Source organism: Manis javanica, chromosome 4 (genome assembly GCF_040802235.1).
Source record: "Manis javanica isolate MJ-LG chromosome 4, MJ_LKY, whole genome shotgun sequence".
Lineage (NCBI taxonomy): Eukaryota > Metazoa > Chordata > Mammalia > Pholidota > Manidae > Manis > Manis javanica.
The window spans coordinates 149,333,398-149,356,276 of record NC_133159.1 but is presented as its reverse complement, the minus strand read 5'-3'; the positions used below and the strand labels follow the sequence as shown (position 1 = coordinate 149,356,276).

The following is a 22,879-nucleotide window of genomic DNA, read 5'->3' as shown; positions in this document are numbered from 1 at the left end:
GGACTTTGTCCTTTGATGGCCACACTCCTACAAGTGACCCATCTGTATACTTTTCCCCTCCAAATTTACCACAAGCCCCTCAAGGACAGGGAGTGTGTCTTCTATTTTAACCTCTATTCACTTCCAGTTCAACAAACATGTAAATATGATGTGTGGATGGGTGACCAGGCTTCTGCCCCCAGGAGATGTCTGATCAATACGGACCGACTGAAAGGATTCACTGATTCGTTTCCCACTGATTCTGGAGCGCAGCAGGCCTCAAGGCTCTGGGCTTTGTTCACCCATAACATGCCCTTCATTCTCGCTGTTTACAAGCTCATTACCCACCTCCCAGCCTCAGAGTTCACATGCAAAGATACAAACTTCACCCGCACTAAATCCTTCCCCTGCATAATTCTTGATATCTAAAGGTGCTGCTGAGATATTGAGAAGTTATGTTCCAGGAATATGTGGCTATAGGTACAACCATTTCTTCACTGCATATCAACTCCTAGGGAAGGTTGGCCCCTAAAGAGCTCCCAGTTTTGAGGAGCCAGCTCTGGAGCCTCAGTTTCTTCATTTGTGAAATAGGGAGAAAAATGTTTACCTCATAGGGTTGTGATGAAGATTCACTAAAGTCTGAATGGGTGGTAATGTGAGTGGTAACTATTATCTCAGCTAAACAAGAAAATTATCAACACGAAATCACAGCTGTCAGCTGTGACTATTTCAAATGCCTCCCCTCCAAAGGATTAGGCATGTTATGTGTGATGGGTGTAGAGGGATGGGCGAAGAGCCTTAAAGTGGTAAGTGACACTCGAGTGCCCGTGCTGGGACCATGTTTCTGCAGCTGGAAGCCATTTCATCTCTAGAAAACAGGTCTTGGCTTAATTCCCAAGAACAGCCACTGTGGAGACTCCTGGAGCTAAATGACTTGGCACACCAAGGAAGGGACTGTGGCTGGCTCAGCCCCCCTCCTGCAGTTCAGAGTCTGAGCTTCTCTCAGGAATGCCTCACATTCTGTCCCCTCCTCCAGGCCCTCGTTCAGCCCCCAAGGCACAGCTGTGTCTTACCTCTCCCCTTGTGACAGCTGGGCCAAAGGCAGCTGAGCAGAAGAGGGTGAAGGGACATGGTCATTTCTGTCACTCGGGACAGCCTGCCTCTGGCTACGCAGTCAGGGTGGCCTCTGTGTCACACACTTTTCTTTCTCATCCAAGTGTGCCCCCTGCCCCCTGAATCCAAGCTCCCTAGTCGACCCAAGCTGACTGTTCCTCTTCTCCACTGAAAAACCCATTTCAAACACTGCCAAATCTCTCTGACAGTCAGATGTAATGTTGGAGGTGGGTTCCAGGCAGGGAACCAAGTAGTTTCTGGAAATACATCCGACAGTCCAAAATGGATGTGGTAGATTCTTCCCATGTGGGATCACTGTGGGCAGAACAAAAAACTAAGGGATTCTGGCCTCATTTGTGCCGTCATGCCTTAGAGGGAGGCACAGCGCTGCCTGCTGTAGGCAGAGAGAGAGAGAAACCCCCCAGGCCTCAACACGAAGGCGGGACATCATCCCTGCCCTGTGCTTCCAGTGGCTCTTGCTGAGCAGTAGCTCCACAGCCTGTCCTGTGGTGCCCAATTGTCCTAGTTTGCCCACGACTGGGGGGTTTCCCAGGACGCAGGACTTCCAATACTAAAACTGGGAACATTCAGGACAAACCCCACTGAGTCAGTCAACCGAGCTGGTCCCCAAAATAGCAAGTCTGGGCCAGAGGCCATCAGCCTCCCATCCTGATCTGGAAATGCACAAGGCACCATCTGACAGGAAAAGACCCTCGGTGGCGAGGGTCAGGCTGCTGTGAGAAGCCTCCCGAGGTGCCCTGCCCCACTTTCAGCAGCTCTGCTCCATTCCTGCAGCAATTCCCTTCCTCTCAACAAGCCTCCACGCCAAGTAGAAGAAAATGAGGGAGTGGAAAGATGGTTCTAGGGTTCCTTTCCAACAGCCCATATCCCGGGATTCTCTTCACATCCCCGTGAGCGCAGAGCCTCCCCGTGTTTCTCCTCGGCTCTGGGTTTCTGCCAAACAAGTCTACCTGAGGAAAACATCCCAGTGGCTCAGGAGCCAACACAAGGCTAGGCATACCAACCCCCAGGGGCCAATGACACATCACACTAAGGACGCTCAAGTCTCCCTTAGGCATGACTGAGAGGGCCTCTCTGCTTCCTGGCCTGTTTTCCAGAGTTGGCTTCTTGAATAATTGATAGAGATCCCAGGGAGTAAACCACCTTGTCTGCTGATAGCCTGAGAAGTCACGACCAAGGATGAGTAGGTTAGGGCTCTTAAGGACATAGGATCTTAGGGCCAGGACAGCCCCATCCATCAGCAGCATGGCAGCCCCTCCCATCAAGAGCTGCTTCATTCCAGGGAATTCCCCAGGATGTGTGAGAAGGCAGACCCTGCTGACCGCACAGGGAACCCTCAGGACCTGCCTGTTGACCTGCTAGCTTTGATACAAAAAAAAAATAAGCCTATCAAGAATGCTTCCATCAGTCCAGCATAATCCCCTCTGGGAAGGATCCAGCCCCTAATGTCCCAATCCAGGGATGAGAGGCATCTGTCCACCCTGCTCCTTAGACAAAGAAGCCTTAAGGAGCTCTTGGCAGGACCCTGACACTCGTGAAGCTCAACAACAAACATAAGCCAGGCACTGCGCGGCTGGAACACCAGAGAATTCCTGCCAGGAATGGACTCTGGACCGACTCTACACTCATCCATTCCCAGAGCAGAGGAACCAAAGGCCTTGGACACCAGCACCACGGTCTCCATTCTGCAACCACCTGTGGGCCATGCAGCCTGGGGGACAGGCTGAGGAGGGCCTAGTGCTCTCATGCTTGGCCAGGACTACCCGGCCCACCTCCATGCCATCCCACTTCCACAGAGCCAGAGAAAACCAGCAGGCCCAGATGCCTGTCTTCTCTTCCCGGCTTCTGTGGAGCAGCTCTGCTGCTGAACAGGGCTGGAGTGCTGCAATTACAGAGACAGCATAAGAGCTACTTTGGGAAGGAGCCACCCTGCTGCCAAGGCTTTAGACGTCCTAAACTCAAAGAAGATGCACTAAGAAAGGGGGTGAGGGTGGGAGAGAACAGGGAGGAACTTGCTCAATCAAAAACATCACATCCTGAAGGAGGGGAAATACTAACCCCTTCTCAAAGGTACAGATTTGCAGCAAGGGGTGAGCAAAGGCTAGCTGTTAAGATGCTCCCCTGGCTTTGGGAGGGAGGGTGTAACTGAATACCCCTCCCCAACCCTCCGCTGACTCCCTCTCTCCTAAGACCGCCAAGAGCACTCACTCAACCTGTCCCAATCATTTGGACATTTGAGGGGAGAGTGTTTCATATTGTTTAGTATTTCCCGTCCATGTGTTATCTTCCCTTCCACATGGTAAGTTTCTCAAGGCCAAAGAATTTGTGTGTTGTGAGGCTTCAATGCTTTCCCCAACAGGGCCTAGCAGAGTGCTAATGAAAATTGCTTATGGGAGGAAGGGAGAGAGGGAGGAAGGAAGGAGAGAAGGACTTACTGTTTTGCATGGAGATAATCCCTAACAGTGCTGCTCCCACCCAAGCTGAGCTCAGAGCACAAGGGATGGCAGAGTGGGTGGCAGCTGCTCTGGCCCCTCCCCTTCAGCTGTTTTGGTATCTGAACTCAGGCTGTCCTGCCATCCACCCCTCTTGTTTTCCATTTGTACTCAACTGTCCATGCTAGACTAGCCCAGGAAGGAGACCCATTGGAGGACATACTAGGCTTTGGGTAAGAAAAGAGACATGGCAAGAAACAAATGAAGGCAGGAAGAACACAGACTATCTTATCAAACGTGAGCCAAGAAGAACTCAAGTACTTATGGGAACAATGCACTGTGAAACCAGGACACTCTTTGCCAAATTGAGGACATAGGGCTGCCAAGTTCACAATGTACCTTTCCAAGTTGAGGACTCAAATAATGTGTAACCCAGAAAAGTATACCCTTTCTGGAGTCCCCTAGGCTGGAGACACGGGAGCCAAATAGGGACTGTTCAATCCTGTGGCTTCCCAGACAACCTTCCCACAGAGCACTTGGCAAGATTCATCATCTGCCAAAAGTTCTCTACACTTTCTCTCCAGGGCTGCAGCTGGCTTATATAGTGCCTTGGTGCAGATCCCCTGTGGGCAGACACAGCCCTACAGATGTATAGCTTGGCAAGTGGAACACAGGCTAGCTTTGAGCCCCCGCTTGCCCTCTGCCAGGTGCTCTTGTGCAGTGAACAACCTGCCCAACCATAGGGAGTAGTTCTGTCTCTCTCCACACCTGCTTCCAACAGAGTAACAGAGGGACTGGGGTAAAGGGAGCACAGGAACACGGGCAGTACCTTCGCAGGGGCGTTCTTACCTCCTCATCTGTCATAATGGAGAAGTAGAAGCCAGGCATTCCCAGGGGACAGCGAATGGAATTCACAGGGTGCCAAGAGAGGGGGAAAAAGAGAATTTTACTAAAGATGTCCAGTGGACCTGGCCCAAATTCCTTCCTAGGGCAAGTGGCCCAAGTAACGACAGCCAGCATTTGCTGAGTGCTCGCTGTCACTAGGCACCAGGCTAAGAGCTCTACATCCAGCAGATTGATTAGTCCTCACAAGAACCCTAAGAGGAAGCCATTGTGGCATTAACAGATGAGAAAACTAATGACTGGAGAGGTAAACTCATTTGCCCAAGGTCACAGTCAGAAAATAGTGGGCACAGAGCCCAAACCCAACAGTATAACCCCAGAGTCTGTATCTACTGAACCTCCACTTCTTGGAGCTTTGCTCCTTCTGAGGGGCAGTGCTGCCCTTCTCTGCATTTGCTGCCCATCACTCAGAGGGCTTACACTGGCTGAGACTGGATTGCGTTCCCAGGGCTCTCTCCCCTCCAGGAACTTTCTCACCGCAGTATATGTGGGGCCATGGTGCTTAAGGCAGGAACTCCTTGCCAGTAAGATTCACTACATGAGGAATGGTCCCCACCTCCCCTGCCACCAGAAGGGTCAAGAGCACAATGGGTCAGGGAGGGTGTCACCGGGCCCTGGGGACACTTCTCTTAAGCACTCTAGCGTTGGCAGCCTGACCCACTGATGGCTTCAGGGCAGAGACCCAGACATCCCTGGATCCTGCCTGGGCAGCAGGTCCTGGGATAGGGCTTGAGGGGGGCTCTGAGGAACCAGGGAGACACATGAAGAGATGCCTCAACCTGCATTAGTGTGGGGTTAGCCCTGAGGAAGACTGTGAAGCAGGTAGTTTGTTTTGGTGGCTTTTCTTTGTTTTTTAAATCACATGATAGGTAAAGACCAGCTAAGCTGGAAGGCCACGGGCTTAAATTGTTCTCTATTCCCACTGAAAAGAGGCTCTTCAAAATGAAACCGATTCCAAGTCCTAAGCAAATGACTAATGGTGAAATTATAGGCAAGATGAGGAGTTCCTCTGCTTCAAGTCAAAACCTAGCAAGTACTGTCATAATAGACCCAGCTCTGCACATACACAGAAACCACCCGCCCACTTGTCCTCCTGCCTCCCAAACCTCCCAGGTGGACCCCCAGGAGGGAAAAGCACAGACCGTTTAGCCACCAGATGACATCATTGTGCATTTCCTCAGAGACATCTGAAAGTAAGAGAGTTGCTTTTGACTCTTCTGTGTGGGATGCACATCCCCTCCCCCCACTACTCAACATGTCCCTTTCTAGCTCTACATTTCTCCACCCAAAGGTGCCCTCCACCCTGGATCCTCTCTAAGAAGCTCCTCCCTCCCTTTAGCCCACCTCTCTTTGTGCCACTGTCAATGCCTTTCCCCTCTTGGAAGTCTAAGTCCCAGTGCATCTATGTCCATCTTCCACTCTGTGGCCAGAATATTTCCCGAGGACCTTATTCCCTTTACTAGCCCTTCGCAGCCCCCGCCCCAGCTCAGATCTTCATCTCCACTCTCAGGAAGCAGCTTCCCATCCTGCACACCACTCTCTGCTACCTTCCATTGAAAGGCTAAGCAGCATTGCCTGAAGAGTTAATGCCTGATGCCGGCCCGAGCATCATCAGCAGTGTCATTAGCGTGGAGCTCAGGGAAGCTGGCAAGGAAGAATGGAGCAATGAGCTCAAGTATGGGACTACCTTTGGCACTGGCAGGAGGGCAGCTCTAAGGCCCAAAACAGAAAGGAGGCCTTTCCTGCCCACCCCAATGTCCCATCTCACTAAATCGGGGCTGCACCTGGGCAGTCCGCTTCTTCACATACCCAGGATGAAAGCACTAAACCATTGAATGGGTTTTTTGGAGGCGTGCTTGGGGGCCTGCGGCACTTCCCTCAATGGTGCCCGGTTTGGAGACTCCTTTGGTGCTGGTGCTGGTGGCAGTGACGGACTTGCCTTCTCTCTCTGGAACATCTGATCCTTACAGAAAGGGCCTGAGTCCGTTTCAAAGAAGGGCGATAAAAGGTCTCGGGCAGGAGGACACTTAGGCTTGAAATCAGGTGCTGTTGGCCGGCTTTGGCACGTTTCAGCGTCAAGACTGAGTAGAGCCCACCACGAGGAGTCAGGCCCATACTTCGGTAAGGACCGAGGGGGTAAGGGCCGAGGGGTCAGTTCCAGTTCTGCATGGAGAGAGGGCTTTTGGGAGGGTTCTGGATACCTAAGTGTAGGTCCTGGGGACACACAGGCACTTTCTGAGGCTCTTTGGGCGGGCTGTTTATAGATGGGCTCTGGCATGACAAACGCAGATCTGTGGGGCCTCTCAGGCACTGCTCGAAATGTCACACGGTGAACTGACTGTCCCCTTGGGGAGATGGTGACCCTGCGGCCCACCTCGCTGTCTCCTCGGATTGAGGACTTCATGCTGGACTCCACTTCTGATGACACTAAGACCTCTGAGGAGGGCCTGGTTTCAGTGTAGGCAGACGGCTTGTGGATACACTCTGGCCCTGGACGAACACAAACTTGGTGTTCACCATCCAAATCTTTAAGGACAGAGAGTCTGAGGGATTCCAAGTTCATTTTCCTACGCAGTGCCTTGGGTTCAGTGTACACTGAGCTGTGATGACCCATTTCAGACTCTTGACCGGGGATCCTTCTCCGGGCTCTCTGACAGTTGGCAGAGATGTGGCTGCTGGCATGTTTTGGGCTAGAGGGTCTCATTGGAGATCTCATCTGAGCAGCAGATTTCATTTCAACACCCAGACATGCTCTTGAACTCTTTCGGATGGGCTCAGTTTGAACTGCTTTATCCTTTGGGCAAACCATAGGCCTGTAGGGAACTCTGACCCCTTGTGGATACTGGACTTTGGAGGGTGGATCTTCTTGTAAGATCTGTAAATTATCCTTCTGGTCTATAAAACTCAACCGGTGAGATTTCCTATCCGCGGTTAATGAGTAGCGATTACTGCTATCACACCCTGACTTGCTCTCAGCCCCTCTTTGTGTTGATTCGTGTCTGGATGGACTGACATTCCCCGGCATCTGGGTAGCGTGAGAAGCTGACGTCTGAGTTTGCTGGACCTTCCTTGCAAGAGAAGGATGGTGGTATACTTTTGATTTTGATCGGGCTTCAGTTCCCTTAGGGATGGATGCTCCACAGAAGCTGGGCCCTGACTCGGGGGAGACAGGTCGAGAATACTCTGACACCAAACTGGGAGTGATAGGATGCCCAGGGTCAGCTCTTCGATGGGATGATGGGCTCAGGGAGACTGTAGCGCTTGGCGGGCTTGAGGCAAGAAAGTACCAATGTCCCTGCTGAGGGGTTGTCTTAGTAACCTGAGACCCTTTCTGTGCTGAAAGCACTACCTTGGATCCAGTCTTGTTCATCTTGACCATCTGATAGGCTGTGCTACTCTGTGTAGATCCCATATTTTCACGGCTGGCTTGTATCGAGGATCCTAATGAAACCTATTTACCCTCCACTTTAAAAGCTGCTGTCCTTGCACTCACACAGAAGTGGATGTTGTTCTAAGAGTGTCTCAAGTAGCCCCCTTAGCTACCTGCCTGGTGATGTTACAAAGGAAGCAGCTTCCTATTAAATATCCTGGCACACTGCCAGAATCCTTCAGAGACTCTCAAGCCGTAACTGCAAGGAAACCCAATTTGTCTTTGTGGAGTTGACGCCACCCAAGCTTTGGCCACATTTTTAGCAAAAAATGAGGATTTCCTCATGTTTAGGGAAGGCTCCAGACCCTTCCTCACTCTCCCCAGATTCTAAGAATTTTCAGAAACTCATCCAAAGAAGGAAATTTGCCCAAATATCCTACTAAGCAAAGCTACTCAAATTAATCATGCTGTGTTAGTCGCAGTTTTAATAAGTTACAAGGTACAAAGTTGTCCCAATTTGGTTTGGAACCACACTGTATACAAGTAAAAAAATAGAGCTCCAGCCTTTTCCAGGTTTCATTGGTGGTTTGGTTGACCCTGGGGTAAAAATCAGCTTGCTCAAACCAGAAATTCTCACATTCATGGCCCAGGAGTGAGTGTAGAATTGTAGAAGGATGTGGAGTAAGTCATTGGTTTTAACCACAAATGACTGGTTGAGCATCTTGGACAAGTTACATGACTTGCCTGAGCCTTGGTTTCTTCATTTGGATACCACTGCCCGGTAGGTGGGTGTTACACAATGTATGTTATTCTCACAATCCTCTCCTCTCAGCTATCCTCATCATCTGGGCTCCGGTTCTTTCTTGATTTGAAGTGACTTTCCAATTTGGATGAGCATTTTGGACAAGAAAGAAATAGTCATCTTACTTTCCCTTTCACATACTGCCAGGCACAGACCCTTACCCTATCCAACATTCCACTACTGACTCTGAGAGGGTCATTGTGGTTAAAGCACGGTCAGATTGTTTCAGGATCTTTAAATTCAGCCTTGATTAGAGACAAAGTTGAAACCAAAATCCACATTTTTAAGTAACAGGAATCCCTAAAGATTGAGGAACTTTGTGCCACAGGCCTAAGTCATTAAAATATAAAACACTCAGCTTGCCATTTTATCTGGTTTTATAGAAAAAGATAAAAGTGGGAGAATATTTACAAGTCATGCATCTTGAAGATGTTGGGGATAAGCCAGGCTGAAGTGAAGATTGTTCTTATTGGTTTATACTTTGACATCTTATCATCATAAAATTGACACAAGCTCACTTCAACAAAGCTTCTCTATGAGATTCTACTGTAAATATGATGATTTATTGATATATAACCTATAACCATGAGGCTATAATGCTTATTTGGCTTCTAAGTTGGTTAACAGAAAATTTGAATTTCCCCATCAATGTCTGCTTTCATTTTTCTGGTCTTACTAAAATCAGCTCATGTTGAATAATTTTTTATATTCTCTTAATATTGAGGAAAATATATTCTTTCTTTTCAGCATTCAGTTTCAGTTATAAAAAAAGGTGATTTTAGCACAAATCTCACAAAGCACAGCACAGGATCTTGACATGTTCCTCATCATGAATAGTCTAATTCCAATCAATCCTTGTCTGAGAAACAAATGTGTCCTGAGGGTGATCCCCATTTCTCTTTGCTCTCCTTACTGGCAGGGCTGTGATGAAGATAAAATGTGATGACAGATGTAAAAGCTACAGTATACTGTTTTAGTTTGAGTGAAAGGCACTCAGTGAGGTACAGGTGTGCGAGGGATGGCCACTTGATATGGTAGCCAGTCTCCAACATGGCCCCCAGTGAGCCTCACCTCCTGGTATTCATGCTTTTGTGTAGTCCCATCTTATTCTGAATCAGGACTTGCCCTGTGTGACCAACAGAATATAGCAAAAATGACAGTTTGTGACTTCTGGAGCTACATCATAACAGCACTGCAACTTTTGCTTTGGTCCCTTGGATTGCTCACTCTCGGGGAGCCAACTGCCATGCGCTGAGGACACTCAATGGGAGACCTCTGTGGAAAGGAACTGAGGTCCCTAGACAGAGGCCAAGACCAATTTTCTAGTTATGTGAGTGAGCCAATTTGGAAATGCATCAAAATGCAGCCTCACGAGAGACCCTTAGCCTCAACTACTTGGCTGAGCCACTTCCAAATTCCTGACACACACAAACTGTTAAAGATAATAAATCATTATTGTTTTTGTTTAAGTAACAAAGTTCTTTTTTAAATTTTTTCCACAGCATTAGACTATGCAGGACCCACTTCTCTCATGTAGACTCTCATTAACCAAGCACAGAGCCCAACATATAAACCAGAACAGCAACTTACTAATATACTTTGAGACACACAACTGTTAAGATGATTGGAAATCCAGGTCATTCTCACCCTATAGACACATTTAAGAGGCACAAAAGTTGGTGAACATGGAATTGGATCAAGAGGTTAGCTTGATGAGCCACAAGAGGGCAACACCTGCCAGAGAGCTCTAGGCATACCTAGTGCCCCCCAAACACCTACCCACAATGCATGAGTTGGACAGCCCCAGCGTCTGGCTCCTAAAGCTTCATTTTCCTACACTTTACACTAACCATGCCTTTCTGTTAAACAGCTTTTCTTCAAATGAGTTCTAATTTTGATTAAGCTTATGGTTATTTCATTATAATGACATTCCAGTCCTGTGTCCCAGTGATTTGACTTTTAAGTATTCCTAAACTCTTTCTACTCCACAAAATGAAAACTGCTCAACAGAGAATTATAAAAAGTTGACATCACCTCAGATGACCACTTCACTATTTTAATAAGCATCTTTCCAAATCTCTCTCTCTGCATATACCACATACAGACATCTATTCATAAATTTTCATAAATGGGATCCTATTATATGTACTAGCATACTACTACTAACATTATTCCATAATATGTTATGGATACCATTATGTGTCAATAAAACTATGTCTATGACATAATTTCTATATCTTGTGGGTGTTCCATAATTTTTAGTAAGTATTGTGGTAAAATACACATGCGTTAACATTTGCCATCTTAACCATTTTAAGTGTACAGTTCAGTGGTATTAAATACACTCACGTTATTGTAAAACTATCACCATAACTCTTCTCAACTTGTAAACTTACCTTTTTAACCATTTTTAAATGTACAATGCATTGGTCTTAAGTATATTAACAATGTTGTGCAACCATCGCCACTAACCATTTCCAGAACTTTTTCATCATCGGAACAAAAACTCCACGCGCTTCAAACAATAACTGCCTTCTCCCATCCCCTCAGCCAGACAACTGCCATTATACTTTCCATTATTTTGACTACTCTAACCTCATATAAGTGGAATCATTCGGTGTTTTCTTCTTATGATTGGCTTATTTCACTCAGCATAATGTACTCAAGGTTCATCCATGTTGTAACATATTGCAGAGTCTTTCCTTTATAAGACTAAACAAGATTCCATTTTATTTAGCACATTTTGCTTATCCCTTCATCCACTTGATGGACACTTTTGAGTTGCTTCTGCTTTTCATCTATGATGCTGCTATGAACAAATAATCTGGTTAAGTCCCTGTTTTCCATTGTCTGGCTGTTCTATTCTCCAATTATTATTATAGAACTGTCTGTTTCTTCTTCCAGTTCTGTCACTGTTCACTTCATATTTTTGATGGTCTTCACTAGATGCCTAAGTATGTCTTCTTTCTGTATTGAACATTTTATTAATATTGTCCTTCTTTGTCTCTTGTGACCTTTTAATTTAAAGTCTACTTTGTCTGGTACTAACACAGGCACCTGTGTTCTTCTTTGGTTACTCTTCACATGGATTATTTTTTTCCATCTTTTCACTTTCAACCTGTTGGTGTTGTTGGATCTGAAGTGCACCTCTAGACAGTGTATATTTGAATCACGTGCTTTTATCCATTCTGCCAGTTTCTGTGTTTGTTTTGGAGTTTGATTCATTTACATTTAAACTAATTACTGATACTGAGTTCTTACTTCTGTCATGCTATTTGCTTTCTGTATGCCTTATAGCTTTTCTACACTTCCAGCATACTGTCTTGTGATTAGTTGATTTTCTGTTTCTGTAGTGAAATGTTTAAATTCCTTTCTCATTTCCTTAGGAGTATATTCTATAGCTATTTTCTTTGTGGTAACCATGGGAATTACGTTTAGCATTGCTAAACTTGTAACATTTTCATTTGAATTTATACCAGCTTAACTTCAGTAGCATTAAAAAACTGCTCCTTTACAGTTCGTCCTCACCTCTTTCAGCTGTTGTCACAAAATTACATGTTTATACATAGAGTCCCCCAAAACATAATTCTTTTAAATGTATTCATCTCTTAAACTATGTTAAAAAAATCTGGAGTTACATACCATTACAGTGATACTAGCTTTTATACTAGCAACTGCTATTTTCTTTCTTTAAATGTACTTACCTCTGAAATAGTGTGGGAAGTAAAAAGTACAGTTACAAATCATTGTTATAATAATACTAGTTTTTAAATTGCCCATGTACTTACCTTTAGTGAGAGCACTATTTCTCCATATGGCTTTGAACTACTGTCTAGTGTCCTTGCATTGCACCTTCTAGGACTCCCTCAAGCATTTCCTGCAGGGCGACTCCAGTCGTCACAAACTCCTTCAGCTTTTATCTGGTTTTCTCTTCATTTCTCCCTCATTTTGAAGGGCAACTTTTGCTGATACAGGATTTTTGATTGACCAGTTTTTTCTTTCAGCACTTTGAATATATTGGCTCAGTGTTTTCTGGCCCTTTAACTTTCCGATGAGAAATCTGCTCATTTCTTATTGAGGATCCCTTGTATGTAAAAATTCACTGTTCTCTTTCAAGATTGTCTTTTGGAAGTTCAATTATAATGTGTCTCAGGGAACAGACTGGTGGTTGCCATAGGGGAAAAGGGTGGGGAGAGTGGGTGAAATAAGTGGGAAAAATTAGGTAGAATGTTCAATATCTTAATATGAGTGATGGTTACTTGAGTATACTTTACACATGTCAAAATTCATCTAGCTGTACATTTAGATTTGTGAATTTTATGGCATGTGCCTCTTTGTATACATATATTTTATATACAATATTTAAAAAATAATTATAATGTGTCTTGGTGTGGGTCTCTTTGAAGTCATCCAACTTGGAGTTTGAGTTTCCTGAATGTTTATATCCATGTATTTCATCAAATTTGGCAGGTTTTCAGCCATTATTTCTTCAAATATTCTCTTTCCCCCTTTCTCTCTTCTTCTAGGATTCCCAGGCTGCTATGTTGAGTCAATTGACAGTATACCATAGGTCCCTTAGGCTATGTTCACTTTTCTTTAATCTTTTCTCTTTCTGTTCCTCAGGCCTGGTAATTTCCATGGTCCTATATTCAAGTTTGCTTATTCTTTCTACTCATTGCTCAAATCTTCTTCTAAATCCCTCTAGAGAATTTTTCATTTCAGTTACTGTTCTTTTTGGTTCCAGAATTTCTGTTTAGATTTACTGTATTTTTATTGATATTTCAATTTTGTTCACACATTTTCTTGATGCTCCACATCTTCGGTTAATTCTCTGAACATCTTCTAAAAGCGTTTTAACATCTTTGTCTAGTACATATGAGTCATCAGGTATTTTTCAGGGACCGTTTCTTGATTTATTTTTTGCTATGAATGGGCTATACTTTCGTGTGTGTGTGTGTGCGCGCGCGCACGTGTGTGCGCGCGCTGTTTTTGCTTTAAATTGTAGGCTGGCTCTGGGCAGAAGATCAGCCTGAGATATAAACTTAAGGTCACCTCTGATCTTTTCTAAGCTTTCCCTGGGCAGGCACAGTCACTTTCTATTTTTCCCCATATATGCAATTGTTTTTGAAAGCCCTAGCCTTTAACATCTAGCTCCCAAAAGAGGAAAAAGTGGAAAATGAAGTGAGGGAAGGAGGTGCTGGCTTTTTAAATCCCATGGAAGTCATTTCAGCTGGAAGTAGAGGGGCTTGCAGCAGTGGGGGAGGTACAATAACAAAAGCAGTTGCCCTGTCTGCAGCTCTGTGATCTGAAGCAGCAATCAATGCCCAGAGCACAGATCCCTGGTATTTGGAGGGCAGGGTCCTTTCGCCCATCCTGCCTCTCACAAGCTGTGTCGAGGTGCTCTAGGAACACATCACAGCTACCTGCCACATGGCTTGGGGTGGGGGATGAGCAGCAGCTTAGGGCTGAAATTGACCAAAATGAACCATCCCAACTCTTTCCCTGGGAGTTGCAAGCCTTTAACAGACTCCAGAGTTCCAAGTAAGACACATTCTGCCAGTGTATTGCTGACTAATGGAGGAACAGATTCCTGGTACTTCCTACTCCACCATCTTCCCAGAATCCTCCCTGTTCCATAATTTTAAAAACCTGAACCTGTCCTTTATTGCTGGTCATATTGGTTGTTTCCTACTATATTAGATATATATATATATATATATATATATATATATATATATATATATATATATATATATATATATATATATAATATACATAGTGTGTGTGTGTGTGTGTGTATATATATATATATATATATAAAATGTAACATTCCTTATTTAAATATCTCTGTGTACAATGTACAGTCCAGTTTTCTCTTTAGGACAGTGGTCCTCAGTCCTGGCTGCACATTAGAATCACTTGGAGAATCTTTAAAAGCCCATGCTGTACCCCATACTAAATAAACTGGATAATTTGGGGGTGGGGCCTGAGCATCAGTGTTTTTTTTTAATTCCTCAGACGGTTCTAAGGTGCAGACAGGGTTGAAAACCACTGCATGAGAACAGTGATGTTTTCTGAAGCCTCTGCTCAGAGTGTGGTATATGAACCAGCATCATCAGCCAACACTGGAAGCTTGGCTCCCATGCAGAAGCTTGGCTCCCAACCCAGACCTACTAAAGCAGAATCTGTATTTTAACAAGACATCTAGTGATTCCTATGCACAATGAAATTTGTGAAGAACTGGTCTAAATAGAATGTCTGGGTCAAAAAATATGAACACTTAAAATATATACCAAGAAATATCCCTCCAGAAAAGTGACACCAGTTTCTACCTTTAAAACATTGAATGAATGTTTTCCCACATTCTCACCAACCTTGAATGTTATCAATGCTTTCCTCTTTGTGGTCAGTTATGTGAAAAACAATACCCTGTTTTAATTTACATTTATTTGATTACCAGCAAAATGGAACATCTTTTAATATAAGACAAATTGGCCATGTGTATTGCTTCACTTGTGAATTGTTCTTTGACCATATTTCTATTAAGGCATTATGTCTTTTTCTAACTAGTTATTAGCATGCTGTGTATTAGGGATATAAATCTTGTGTTTATCCAGCATACTGCAATTACTTCCAACCAGTTTGTTGACTTTATCCTTGTTCAGGCATTTGTAAAGTCTTACATTTTTATGTACTGAAGTCCATCAATCTCTTCTCACTTTGAGGTCATGGCTTAGAAAAAAGCTTTTCCATTCCGAGATTGTAAAAGAGTCACCTGTATTTTCTTAACTTTTATGTACTTAAAAAAAATCATATTTAAGTCTTAATTCAACAGACATTTATTTTTGGCTACAAGGATTTAGCTTTTTATTTTTCCAAATGGCTGGTCAGTTATCCCACCATTTGTTAAATAATCCACTTTGACAATATGTTATCTCATATTTCCAAACTTTATACCTTGGTATATTTTTAGGCTATATATTTTTAGGCTATTATGTTCTGTAAATCTTTCCATTCCTGTGCCAATACCATCCTCTGTTAATTACTGCAGACTTTATACTGTTTTGCGAGTCTCTCCTCTTTACGTTTTCAGCCACACATTTACAGAAAGTCCTTTAATTTTACTCCACTTACAACTTATAATATTCAGTATATGAGATAGAAGAATGGATTTTACTTACTAATTCGCCGAGGACCAATTTATTTCTCAGCTTTTGGGAGGCACCTCACTATAACCAGCTTCTAATAGCAACATATACATCACTATAAGTATGCAGAAAGGGGCCAAAAGTAATATATTTGGAAAAAAGCAACTGAAACTGAATTTGGAAATTTCTAAGAATCCAATTTCCCAAGGGGGCCCCAGTAATTTCATTGAACAGTGAGCCAACACTTATTAGTCACTTACTATGTGTCTGGAACTCTATATATTCTCTGTTTTTCCATATTAAGGAACAGTAAAGAACTCCATAAGCCCCACAAACTCAGCACCCAACCCAAAGAAAAGATGTGGGACTGGGGACCAGGTTCATAAAGCCTACATCACCATCAGTCTTAACCTGAAGTTGGCTCTTGGTTCACTTCCACAATCCTTATATTTGCTCAGGGCTCTCATGAACCAGGCTCAGTGAAAGGTACTGTGTTTTACTCTAAGTGTACAAACATGTTTCTCTAGTATAATCCTGGGCAGGTCATGGAACTCTGCCTGGGCCAGTTTCCTCTTTGGTGAGCAGGGATAATAATCCAACTTATAGTGTTGTTGGAGAATTAAAAATAATCAGTCAGTTAAACATTTGCTGAACACCTAGTATGTATAGGTTCTCTGCCAGTAGCATAAGATACCTCAGTGAGCAATCCAGACATGACCCCTGGCCTTGTGGTGCTTACAACTGTACGGGGATGCATGGGGATGGAGCAGTCTACTGGTTTGTAAGTGAGCTATATATGTGCTATGAAATAAAGACACGGCCTATGTGTGGGGCCAGGAGAGCAGGTCTATACTACAGGAAACCTTAGAGAAGGCCCTAACCTAGTCTGAGGTTCAGGGACTTCCGGAAGACTCCCTGAGGAAATGAACTGTAAGTTGTAAACTGAATGATGAGGCACTTAAGTGAAGAGAAACAGCATTCTGGGCAGGGAGAACACAGATTGTACATGATGGAGCTGGAGAAATGAGAAAAGTCCAGTATTTTGGAGAACAATTGAGGTAGAGCAGCAACATGGGACAAGCACGATTAATTTTTCCTGCCTATGATGAAAAATGCTGAGATAGATACAGGAAGGACGGGAGGGACTCCATCTTAAGGCTAAGATTCCACTATAAAAACCAGGGAGTTAGGAGGTAAGATTCCTATGGTATTTAGCCAACAACCGAACCTATCTTAAGGCAGGGCAAGCAGTCCTAAATGGTGTGTCCCCACTGCTTGAGAATAACCACCATCTTGGAGAAGAACAGGATCAAAAAAGTCCTCATGTTAAGTTTATCTTACAGAATATTTAGCAGACTATGGATGATGACATAATGTCTCTCACTGGAGACAGACATCATGAGACCACATTTTGAGCCTATGCCCCCTGGCCCTTTGTCCCATTCTTTAAATCCTTAGAAGACAGAACCCCAAGTCTTTAAGCATGCCTCATCTCTGAGGTTGCCTACACTTCCCTTTCTTGAGGTATGTACTTTGCCTTAAATAAAAGCTTGTTGTTGCTCAACTTACAGCATTTTATCTCTGTGCTCTTCCAAGCCTCTTGGGAGGTTAATAAGAGACCTCTTTCCCCATTGATAAGCCTCTTTGTTACTTCACTATTTCATTCAGTTTTCTAGATTTAAGCACAAGTCTTCACTCTCTCTGTCCTAGTAGGGAGGGGCTACTGAGATCTCTGATTTGGGCTTGCAAGTTCCCATTTGGGTAACCCGGACAGGACTGCGGCTGTACCATCATGCTTTTCAGTAGCCTGCCTGAAAATCTCCTTTCTTTGCCTTTGGGAAGTTCTCAGAACATAATCTCTCTCCATCCAGTACTCCGCAGCTCCCCCAAATCCTGGGGCGGTAGGGGCTTAGTTCCCATGCCATGCAGATTCAAGCAGACAGTGGACTCCAGGTGACCCTGGCTTCGGGAGTTAGCAAGGGATCAACCCTATGCCAAGCATGAATTCAATGAACTTTCCTTTTCTCCCTCTGTTCTTCCTTGCTCTCTACAGCTTGCACAGCCACGGCCATCCACTACTATTCTCGCTTTAATGAACCCCTTCATTACCTACACTCTTCTGACCTGCCTGAGAATTCTTTCTCAGTCAGATGCAAGAATCCTCCCCCTGTCCGGGTTGAGGTTTCACCTAGTATGCAGGGAGAGACCTCCACGGACACAGCTGCCCAACAATAGTAAGCAGAGATCTCATCAAGTAAATGGAATGATGTTTCCATGTTAAAAAGATCACTGTGGAGAAAAAACTTAGAGAGGAGCAAGAATACCAAAGAAATCTTTTAAAAAGCCAGTCAGTTTTACTCTACTCTCTGCCCCCTTGCTTAGCACTCTCCATTGGATTTCCACTTTTCATCCTGGTCTATAATGCCGCTGGCTCAACCTCCAGCCTCACTGCACCTTCTCCCAGCCTCCCACAACTTACTTTGTTCAACCACACTAGCTTGGGGTTTCCTGTGGGGCCTTTGTACTGGCTTTTCCCCTGCTGGGATGCTCACCCTCAGTCACAAGACTGGCTCCTTCTCTTTATTCCAATCTGAAGTTCAAAGGTCATTTTTTCAGAGCAGCTTTCCTTTGAGTATCTTTTCTAATGTTAAGTGACCCCACCCCCACCTCCAGCACCCTACTCCCAGCAATCATTATCACTTTATCCTACTTTTTTCACAGCACTTGGCACTACTAAAATCATGTTTGTTCATTTAATGGCTATAGACTCAAGGAAGCAGGAATTCTGCTTTGTTCACAGTTTCTCCAAGGCTTAGAGTACTGCCTGGCACACAGGAGTCATTCAAAAATGATTTACTGGATGAGGCACTGGATGCTGGAGGCTACTTGAGAGGCTACTGCAAGGGCCCAAGTAGAGTTATGAGTGGTTCTGATGAGGACAGCTGCAGTAGAGAGAGACAGAAGTGGGTATAGGGACATGTATTTTGGAGATGAAAACAAGTAAGTCTTACTGACTGATATACTGTAAAGAGTGAAGGAATGAGAGGGGTCAAGAAAGGACGGCTCCTGGGTTTCCAGTCTGAGTATACAGTAACATCATTAACTGGCAGGAGAATGGTGGAGAGGGAGGTTTTTGTTAAGACCATGAGTTTATTTTTTGGCATATCAGTAAGATACCTGAAAGAAAACAAAGTGGATACATCAAATACATGGGTAGACAAAGGAGCACAGAGGAGGTTTGTTCTTAGACTCCCAGTACAAATCTGGAAGTGGTCAGCATATACAGGCTGACCAAAGCAACAGGCATGGACAAAGTCTCTTAGGAGGAAAGCCCCAAAGAAGGCTAAGGTGGAAAAACCAGAGAGAAAGAAAACCAGATTATAATATCAGAGAGCCAAGAGAATAGGCTGAGAGGGCAAATGGACAATGAGGCCAGAAAAGTTAATCCCAGGGGGGATTTAGGAGTATGTTAATCACAGGTGACCTAAGGATTGCTAGAGAGCGGAAGGAGTGGGATTCAGATTATACTGGGCTGTGGAGTGAGTGGGAGGTAAGGCACTAAAGATAGCAATGTAGACAACTCTTTGAGGAACTCGAACTGCAGTGGGGGGAAAGAGATGGGGCAGTGGCTGGAAAAGGAGGTGGGATCCAGGAAATACTTCTGAAAGATGGGAAGAATCCAAGTGTGTTGTTAAGTGATGACAAGAAGCGATTAAGAAGGGGTGGAAGCATTGAAGAGAGAGATGATAACCTGAGCAGGATAACCAAGGAAGATGAGATGGGCCCTGGACAGGAAGAGTGATTCCCTTTCAGTGTAACAGGAAGTAGAAAGAACAGGTACAGAACAGGTCCATCTTTAGTTTAGGATAGAATGTGTACCTGTAACTGTTCTAGAGAGACAGATGTGGTCATGTTAGCAGTTTTGGTGGTTGGAAGCTGAGTTAGTTCCTACATCTGATGGCTTCTATTTTCTCTGTAAAGTTGGAGGTAAAGTCATCTGTCGAATATTGATGGGAAGTGAAGGATGGAAGTTTGAAATAACAGCTGCTCAGAGTGGGAGAAGCAGCATACTCTACACAGTGGGGCTGCCAGGTTTAGGGAAAGGATTCATGTATATAAAGTACCTGGCACATAATAGCTGCTCTATAACCAATAAACAATATCTACCAACATGATTATTGTTAACATTGGTCAATATCATATAGTCACTGGACAACTAGACGAGTCTGCTCTGCCAGCCTTGCAGACAAAATATTACAAACCACATCAGTGGCAGTTTGTGCAGCCTTTATGAATACTGGCAATGCTATAATATCACAACTCACCATTTCTCATGATGTGTATTAGCCCTTATATATATTTTTATGTATGTTGGTTTTGTCTAATTAGTTTTTGGAAAGGAAGAACTGTGTGTTATAAGTCTCTGTATCCCTCAAAGATTCTTATACTTAGTATTACTTGTAATTGGTTTGGGTTTCCCTCTGGTTACAATGACAAGCAACTGTTTTCCTTTCTTTAAAATGAATGGTCAGATATTTACTTTCCTGTTTTATTTGTGCAGGGTAAAACTCTGGGGAGCTAAGAACTACATGAACATGACCATCCACAACAGGAACTGTTCTGTTTTCATGAACAAAAACTCTACTACTTACTTACCAAGACAGAATAAAATGTTAGCTGACTAGCACTGCATAACAGCACAATAGCTTCCAAGAAAAGGTTTGTATTCGTATGTGAAGGCTCCAAACGGGAGGCAGATGAAGGTGTATCAATCCTCTAAAAACCAGGCTAGATTCATGTGTACATCTGGCCAGTAGTCACAAGAGGCTAAATTAGAAAAAATTCCTCTAAGACCCTAATGATGTGAGGTATAGAGTCTGAAATACACAGAGATGACTTTTGTTCACCTTAAAGAGTCCAAAATATCTTGGGCTTTTAGTCCTACTTGTACTTTCACTATGTAAGTCAATTCTAGCTGGAATGGGAATATGGCAATCCCAGCCCAGAGGAGGAGATTTATAAAACATGGACAACTGGTGCCAATAAATCATGGAGATTTCAAAAGCAGTAGTTGCTTAGTTGTCAAACTTTATAACAGAAATTGAAGCCTCTTTGAGTGGTTGTTCCTCTCCTAGTAACTAAAACACAGAAATGTACCTCACACAACTGGAACATAATTAGTGTTAAAAGTAAACATTTTATTTTGTAACAGGAGTTAAAAGTTTTCAACAAAACTAAAAGCCATTCTGGGAACAAATGAGAAATTTTTACAATCGAACCTACTTTTCACCTTTCAGAAATCTGACTGAAAACAAGTGGCTACATGTGCTGCAAACAGGGTCAAATTGTTCAGTCTATTGTAGCAGCTGAACAAAGCTTGAGGTATGGACTCACTGCCCTGATGGTGACTGACGCAGATGAGAGGAGGAGGGAGCTCACAAGCTGGACGTTCAAACTCAGGGAGGGCAGAAGCCCATTCACGACCCAATTCCAGTCAGTCTGACAAGTCACTCTGATCCAGTACGATTATCCTGTACATGTTTAAAAAAAAAAAAACAGAAAAGGGAGTTTTGAGTTGGTGTATATGTTTTTAAAGATACAAACAACCTCTTTCCATTCAACCGAATTCAAGGGAAAGGGATTTAGATCTTTTCATAGTCAAGGGACATTATGATCAACTAGTGTATCATAGAAATGCAAAAATGACTGCAAAGAAATTGGCAGCAGCATCTTCGTACCCCTCTAAAACGGTTCTTGTGCTGACTCTACCAATTACTTAATCAAAGTTGGCATTAATTTCACCTCATATTTTAATTATCTATAAACATTAACAATATTAACTCTAACATATAAACATTGGCCGACTCTGAATTCAAGTCTTTGTCATTAATGTTTATTTAGATGCTGGTAAATGGTTAAAGTCTGCTCATATTGTCTATTAACAGTGAATGCTGACCTACAAACATATGATATCTCATTACCTGGATGGTTCCGACCAACCCAGTCGCTTCCAAGAACAGGGGTTTAGTTCCTCTTGATGAAATATAGGAGGAAGAAAAAGCAACCTGATTACTTCCTAGGTCAAAGGGTACCAGTGTTCAGAAGTCACACTGGTGCTCTCTAGTTTAGGGCGGACTGTTTTACCCGTAGCAATTATTTTCTTCTACAGATTTTTTTCTAAACACACAGTTAGTGGGCTTCCCCTCCTAACATTCTGCAGCTTCCTGTCATTGCAATGGACACTAATGATGCTAATTCACAAAGTCCCTGCATTATGTTCTCAGTGAATTCAGTACTAGATAAATGCTTACACATTCTGAGCCCTGAGCCAGTCGTGGTCCTGGAGGAAACAGAATGTACCACTGGGCCCTTTAATGAGGTGACTTCTTACAGACATGTAGTCAGAGTGAATGGAGCCATCAAGGGATGGCAAGGCACCCAGGGACTAGCAGAAATGGGAAGCCACTATCACTCCTAAACCTGAAGAAACTTGGCGGCAGAGTGAGGCAGGACAGTTACTGGAACCCAGGGACAGCTGGAACTGGGAAGGACGGGCTGCCTTACAGAAATTTTCTTGGGAGGGACACAGTTCTATGTAGAAACGAGCTACTACAGTAGGCAAGCAGGAGAAGAAATACCCCCAACTGCTCTCCCGCCCTCTTCTCACTGGTCAATGGGAAGCCAGCTGATCAGGAAGCCTGGGGCATACAGTGTACAAGAGTCAGCATTCTGGGGCACAAAGCAGGGCAGAGAAAGGAGGAGAATGAGAATGCACGGGGAAAGGGCTGAAGAGGATACCAGATAATTTGCAAGTGTTAATGTCTCTATATCTCTAACTTCCTGAGTGAAGGAACTTAAAATATAGGAAGGCATCAGTTGTGAATGGTGCTTAATGCTCTATTAAAATAGTTCTGAAGCTAAGGTTAATTTATACCTTCCACATTACTTGTAGACCCTAAATTCCACAATTCATGGGTTCATACTGGGCCCTGCAGCCTCTGGGTGAGCTAAATTTAGAACTCTTTTGAGGACACTAGACAATTAGAAGCAAAACATCTTTCCAGACAACCTGCACAATAAAGGATGGTGAGACTGGCTGAGAGCTTGCTTT

General features: G+C 43.9%; 2 protein-coding genes across 2 annotated transcripts in view; both read right to left on the bottom strand.

Annotated features, from left to right (window-relative positions):
• Nucleotides 1–5,117: 5,117 nt before the first annotated feature.
• Nucleotides 5,118–7,977, bottom strand: LOC140848621 (uncharacterized). The gene is given in 4 exon segments (XM_073232887.1): nucleotides 5,118–5,189; nucleotides 5,486–5,524; nucleotides 5,526–5,635; nucleotides 6,258–7,977. Coding segments are annotated over 4 exon segments (1,824 nt in total). The 5' UTR covers nucleotides 7,861–7,977.
• A 12,973-nt stretch (nucleotides 7,978–20,950) lies between these two features.
• The window catches only part of LOC140848620 (inactive serine/threonine-protein kinase TEX14-like), a 53,145-nt gene continuing 51,216 nt past the window's right edge, over nucleotides 20,951–22,879 (bottom strand). The window contains exons 28-29 of the mRNA XM_073232886.1: nucleotides 21,750–21,801; nucleotides 20,951–21,299 (exon numbers count right to left, since the gene is read on the bottom strand). Coding sequence (XP_073088987.1) covers nucleotides 21,263–21,299; nucleotides 21,750–21,801 — 89 coding nt within the window. The 3' untranslated portion in view covers nucleotides 20,951–21,262. The remainder of the gene's footprint in view (nucleotides 21,300–21,749; nucleotides 21,802–22,879) is intronic.